Raw genomic sequence first — 7,366 nt, 5'->3', positions numbered from 1 at the left:
ATTGTTTGTAAAAAAATTTCATTATTAATTGTTAGCGGGATAGATCGTCTCCGCACGTGAAGAGATGGACTTGTTGCTTCTGAAGAATTGTCTGGAGGAGGTGTTCGTCTTAAAAATACGCCTGTTCTTGAAAGGAATTCTTGGTCTTTATCTGAAATTCCAAAGGTCGTTGATGATGAAAGTTGAAAAAGTTACGTTTCTTTTAAACGTCAAATTTTTTCTTTTTATTATATACATATTTTCTTTCGCCTCAAATCACGTGATCAATATATAAGCTTCCGGATGAGATACGATACAATTGAAATTTAGATAATATTGCGATGAAAGAGATACAATATCATCAAATCACATTCATTAATAAATAAACTCGAGTCTCGATATCTCATTTCCTACGACATGATATTTTAATACTTTTACTATCTGTTATAGGAAAAATCGTTCGTTGAGTTATAAAAAAAAAAAAATTCGAATGAAATAATAGAATTATCAATTCCTTAACTCTTCAAATCATCTCTTGATTTTTTTGACAAACTAAAAGTATTGCATTAAATAAAATTTTATGCGTTATGGTTTTGAATAATATTGTTTAGCGCTTCAATAAAATCGACACGGCAATTCAAGACAGCATAAAGTGTGTATAACTAATAACAAAATGTGTCGGACACAAAATAAAATCAACAGATATCAAAAATTATATCCGTAGAACATACATAAAAAACATATAATAAAATTTTTTTTAATAATATGCTCAACGTTAAGGATGTTGAAGAAAAGATTTTATTTACATAACTTTCCTACATTTTTCATACCTTATATATAAAAAAAAATTTCTATTTGACTATATGAAAAGTAAATATACTTGACTAAATATCATAAATACAAAATGTTCTTTATATTAGTCAAAAATGTCAAAAAAATATATATATATATTATATATAATACTATTAGAATATTAAAACCTCATCAATGTAATATTTCTTAATTACGCCAATTTTTTTATAATGTTCTATTATATCTTCTAATTTCTGATGTTGCTGCTGATGTAATTGCTCCATATTCTTATTTTTTGTTAAAAAAAGTTGTAATAACATAGGATATCTATCCCTCCAATTATCAAGAAATAATCTTATAGATTCCGATTCGATTTTCCAAGCAGAAAAAAATTTAAATTTAAATAAACTAATTGGTGAAGATTTTGTTAAGATTGAAAATAATTTATCCCAATTAAATAATTCATTAAAATTAAAATTATTTATATTATTATAACTACCAATAATTTCTAATTCATTTAAAAATTGACAACTAATTAATAAATTTTCAAATTCTGTGAGACTCTTGGTAAATATTGATAATTTAAGATAACAGAGATTTGGACAATATTTACAAATTGTTCGGATAAGTTTTCCATCATCAACACTTTGATGTAAAATACTTATTTCAATAAGATGTCCTTTTGTACTTTCAATTAAACTTGCTAAAACCTTTGGTGGGACTTGCTGTGCTCTTAAAATTTTTAAAACGGGTAAAGAAACTTTTTCTAAATGACAATTTGTTTCAAGTAATAAATGTGTGAGGCGTAAATTCAAATCTAAACTTACTAAATTTACGAGAGTTGAAAGAAAATTTGTAACAGGATTCCAATCTATTCTCAAATATTGAATAGTATCCGCACATTTAATCAACGATTCTTCAAGTGATTTTCGATATGACTCATTATTAAGATATGAATTATTATAGATTAATTTGACATCTCTTAAATTTTTTTGACCTTCAATTAATTCAACGATTCCAGGATTATCAACATCATTATATCTAATATCAACTCTCAATTTTTCAATTGATGTGCTTATCTTTGCCAATCTTTCTAAAATATTACTGTTGGTATTATCATCACAATAAAAGTATTCAAGTCCTGAAAAACAATGTTCATTCCCTAAAATATTGAATATACGAGGATTAAGTAATTTTGGAATAAAAAGAGAAACAAAATTTGTATTTCCATTAATAAATAATTTAAATATCTCATCTTCTATAATAAAAATTTTGGATTTTACAGTATACGTATCAAAAACATTTATCATATGTTCTAAAAAAAATAAATCCAAATGTCTCCAAAAACTAATATAATTAAATAAAGGTCTTTGATATGGTTTCATAAAAAGGTTTATTCCTTGATATTTCAAATTATTTCTTGATTCTTCCGATAAATGTAAAAGTATTACATTTAATAAAATATTATAAGCGTTGTTGGTTGAATAATATTGTCTAGCGGGATTCTTCCATAAAATCGGAACGGTTGTTTCACACCAAGTTCTATTTACTAAAAGGCATGAATAAAGTGACTTATTATCATCTTGTAATTCTTCTAATATTAAAAAAATTACGTCTTTATTAAGCTTCAACATTTTTTTTAAATAAATAAAAAAAAAAATTAAATTAACTGGTAGCCTTTATTATCTCTATTATATAGGATGGACGGCGTAAAGTGTGCAACGTGTAACAAAGTTAGTTATTTTGGAAGTAGTACATTATTTATGCAGTGTGTAAATCATTAACGGAAATTATCGGCTCATGTTTCATAATTTAATATCTCCATTTTTCATACCCTTAGAAAAAAAAAAATCATATTTGGCCCACTACTTTTTACACGTATATATAATAAAATGTTATTTAATGTCTGTTACCGTTACTATTGCTGTTGCTATTAATGCTGTTCTAGAGATTGAAATTGATTAATAAGCAATTGATCAACCTGTTTAATTTAACCGAATATTGACCCGTTAATTTAAACGAAAATTAACCCATTAATTTAACCGGTCATTATTTAACCGAAAATTTTAAAATTTTTTAAGAACTCCTTTAAATTAATTCATTTTGTTCACACTTTCTAATAAGTTATACATATTAATTAAAATAATTAAAACATTAAAACATTAATTTATTTATTTTTCAAATTTATTTTAGCAGTTTAATTACTTCATGTTTAATAAATAATTTATTGTATGTAACAATTAACAATTAAAATGTCGTGAAAAAAGCAAGTTTTTTGTGACACTCAATCTCAAATCTTATACAACCAATTGATTTTTAATCAAAGCTTATGTGATTCTTGGTCCTCTACTTTATATCTATAGTTGTTCTACCTTTCTATAATTTGAATATTTTTTAAATCAAAAGGCGTGGGCAAGTCCCGGCTGATGATGATCATTGCCGATATCACATGAATATCATGATCAGCCACAGCGGCACAGCCCCGTATTCCGGAAGTGAATTTTTTTGGTATGAAATTTGTACATATGTTTAAACAAGCTAAAGACTGGTCCTAGGACGAGGTCCGGGTCCAGCAGTCCTATATATATTCTTCTATTTTTACTTTTTTTTTTTTATAATTAAATATTATAATTAAAACGATTCCTATTTGTACATGAAGTGTTTCAAACACAGATATCCAAAAAAAGTAAATTTCTATATCGATCATTAATGTTGGGCAGAACGAAAAAAAAAACAAACAAAGTTTTAAATAAAACCAAAATTGAAATCCAAAACCAACTTTGACGCTTTAATTAAACTTTCAGAACAGACTAAAATTACTCACTGTATATGTTTCTTTTAATAAATATAACTAAAAATTTTTTTTTTACAAAATTTTGTTATATAATCACGTGATATATGAACAAAGAATTTCATGACCACGTGACCATATGAAACCAATTGTCTTCCCTGTGGATTTTAGAAATAAAAATAAAAAAATTTTGAAATTTTTTGTTCGTTAAAAAAATAATCAAGATTGTTTCATGTACTGTACACGTAATGGACGTAATGGACATAATAGACTCGACTAGCCAGCATTAAAATTTCGGATTAATAATTTCACTGAAAAATACTGATTATGCACTATATTTACGCAAAACTTTTTTACTTTCATTCATCCCTCTTTCACCTTTACTACTCTTGTCGTCTCTTACCATCCAACCTTTCACTCTTTTCACCATTTTTTCTATCATTTCTCATCAGTATTTTTTTATTATGTTGCAATTTCAATTAATTCAAGGAATGCTTTAATCAATATAACAAATCTTCTGATAAAAAAAATAAGTGCTTGTTAACTTTTTTTTAATTTTCAATTTATAATAATATTAGTATTGCATGTAAAAACATTGGTAACGTGGTCAATTTTATTAGTTTCAACTTATACCAGCATAAAATATGTATTTTATATTAGATCCAAGTCTTTGAAGTGATTCCAAAAGTTTAAAAAATAAATAATAATAAGACAAAACAGAATGCTTTTTTTAAACACAATTTATTTTAATGAAAAAGACATAGTAAATCGTATACCAATAAAACATTGTAAGTATTCCATATTCAGATATTTCAATCTTAGCTACTAAAACTATCCTTCGCTCAAAATATGTCCAAAATTCCTGCTAAAAATCGTGGTTAATTGATTATATTATTAATGAAACAAGAGTACGACTTGATGTAACGCAAAAATTGATCAGTCAAATTCTCATCTTTAGGCTGTTAATGCTTACAAGAAAAAAAGAAGAAAAAAACTTTCGCTACAAATGATACGGTTGATACGTCAAAAAACGTAAAAAAATTGTAATTTTCAATTATCCTAGCTATAAAAGGATACTAAATTAACCATTTATGACATCAATAAATCAATAAATTCAGCATATTTTGAACTTTTCATATCCATGGAATATTTAATAATAAACTTTATTGTTATAGGTCTTGAATTAAATTTCGAGTTCCTAAAAAGTAGACAGTTTATTAATGTTGATGTAGCAATATATATAGTGTATGTAATGTATACTGGGATTTAATGATAAATTAGCTGTTATAATTTATCAACGTTATTAACCCTGCTTATAGTCTACTTGCACCTCGGCAATAGGATGACTCTAAATTTAGTTAGAATAACTGCGGGTAAGAAAAAAAATATAACTACTGTACTTCAAATAAATTTTCTTATTCCCAAGATATCAAAAATTGAGGCATCATACTATTAGCGATCCTAATGCAAGAACTAGCCTTCAAGTTATGTCTTGAAAACTGAAAGATTCCCGTGAATAAAAAATTTCTCTTTTGGATTGTCTACAACAAGGTGGTTAGGAAAGAAGTAAGACCAAAGAGATCAGGTAAAAAAGGGACCAAAGAGAAAAAACTGCATTTATAAAAAACAAACGTGTTTTACAAGGAAATTTATTAATAATGACTCATATCCTCAATTTCTCATATGAAATTCTGGTTTTACAAACCCTGCGATTGCTGCGTGCCCAATCGAGGAAAAATTGAGCACGATGTTAATATAATAATAGCCAATGTAAAATTTGGTAATTAAATTTAATGCTTTCAATATTTTCTATATTGTTTTCTTTTCAGCAGGAGTGATGATAAATGATACAAACAAAATATTTAACGTCTATGAACTGATAACAATAATAAATCTTTTTTTTCTCCTTGCACAAAATATTGTTACTACTTTCCTTATATAATAATGTTTGGTAAAATATAAAGCTTCAAAAATAAGATAAATATACTTCTACTATAACCAGTAATGTAGTGTTTCTATTATAAAAAAAAAATTATACAATTTTATGTTAGATGGGAATGAATACGAAAGAACAAAACGTTATTAACATTTTATTATAAAATAATGAAACTCATCCATATGACTATATCCACAACATAGTGAAAGGTAGACCGTAAGTAATACAAAAAAGAAAATCAAACGGCTAGTAAAATATTTCGTTAAAGACACCAACGAAAAAAAAACTAAAAAGTATAAAAAGTTTCGTGATTTTTTTCAATATCATTTTGTGAAACAAAATCATGAAACGCAACATAACCTGAAACCAAAAATCCTTTTACTAATATGGTTATAAATTTACAATAAATAAAACGCCCAAACAATTGTAAAGAATGCATAACATTTATCCATAAGTACATGAAAACTGACAAACTTACTATAAGTTATCCTAATAAAATTATTGAATAGTAACGGGAGTTTATTATAAAAATTTTATGAACGGTCCCATCAAACCGATAATATTATTATTTGATAATTGAAACCAAATAATAGTCTAATGAAGCACAATGTGCTTGCTATTAGACTATAATCATCCAATAATACATAATTAAAGTGATACAGTATAATCAAACAAAACCCTTCTTAAAATGAAATATAGCACATAGGTCATTGAAATTACGTTTGAACTTTAAAGTCGATATTGGCGAATTTGCTATCAATACAGCAATACTTCAACGCGAGCCATAATACCATAAAATTCAAAATATTTACATATTTATAATAAATAGTATAAAAAATAAAATAAATATTGTTGATAATATTTCATAAACATATAAACAGATTATGCAAAACCCTTTCCTATTATTAAAAAAAAAAGAATTAATGGTTGTATTGAAAAGAATTTAAGTATTTAACAAAGTGTTTTTCTTTTTTCAATTTTAGTCATTTCATACCAACCGAGAGACTAATATCGAAATGGAAATACACAAACGATCAGCGATCATAAGACATTTAACCAATCAAATGCTCCATTTTTTTTTATGAATTCACGCTCGTTTTTATCATTTGTATAAAATTTTAATAAGTTATATACATGGTAAATGATAAACCAAGTTGATAAAAGATTCAAAAATATTGTTTTAACTTTTAAGCTATTATAATTGTATTCGTTTAATTCCTTATTTTTAATATCAATTTTATTGTGCTTAAGATCTAAAAAGTGTAAGTTAATTAAATAAATTTCATAAAATAAAACCATATAATATTATAAAATAATAGATAAGCAAACTTTATATATTAATTCCTATTTTATTTAATTTTCTACGGCTAAGATATACATATATAATTACTGATGAAAAAAATCAATATAAATGGAATATAATATGGTACTTCATATAATGTAAATGCAATGTATCGACTCAAATCAAAATGGCCAGAAATAATTCCGGTTAGTGTAATTTATTGTGATTCTAATGTAGTGAGTAGTGATTTTGCCACTACACATTTCAACGTGGCTCAAGTAGTCAAGTGTGAATTCAAATAAAGAAATCTTTTTTTAACTCACAAACACATACTGTAAATGATGCAAAGTGTGTGTTTGTTATCTTAAATTGAAAAAGAATTTGAATAAAGCCATAAAAAATTAAGAAAAAAAATTATAATTTGTGACTGATCACATGATCGACATTACTAAGCTTCATTACATAATGATTACATAAGTGATTCAGGCAAATTTTTGTGTTACTGTTACTTGTTACGTTACAGTCGTTACATAATTTACTATAAATAAGATTTTTGTTTAGAAAAAATTTTGGGCTTTTGAAAACA

At 25.5% G+C, this 7,366-nt stretch overlaps 1 protein-coding gene across 1 annotated transcript; it reads right to left on the bottom strand.

The window, feature by feature from the left end:
- Positions 1 to 944: 944 nt before the first annotated feature.
- OCT59_027127 (uncharacterized protein) lies at positions 945 to 2,427 on the bottom strand (the record flags this gene model as incomplete). The annotated part of the gene is made up of 1 exon (XM_025322419.2): positions 945 to 2,427. The coding sequence occupies exon 1, from the start codon at positions 2,403 to 2,405 to the stop codon at positions 945 to 947; it is 1,461 nt and encodes a 486-aa protein (XP_025166320.2). The 5' UTR covers positions 2,406 to 2,427.
- Between the last annotated feature and the right edge of the window lie 4,939 nt (positions 2,428 to 7,366).

This window comes from Rhizophagus irregularis, chromosome 7 (assembly GCF_026210795.1).
Source record: "Rhizophagus irregularis chromosome 7, complete sequence".
Taxonomy (NCBI): domain Eukaryota; kingdom Fungi; phylum Glomeromycota; class Glomeromycetes; order Glomerales; family Glomeraceae; genus Rhizophagus; species Rhizophagus irregularis.
This window is presented reverse-complemented; position numbering and strand designations above follow the sequence as displayed.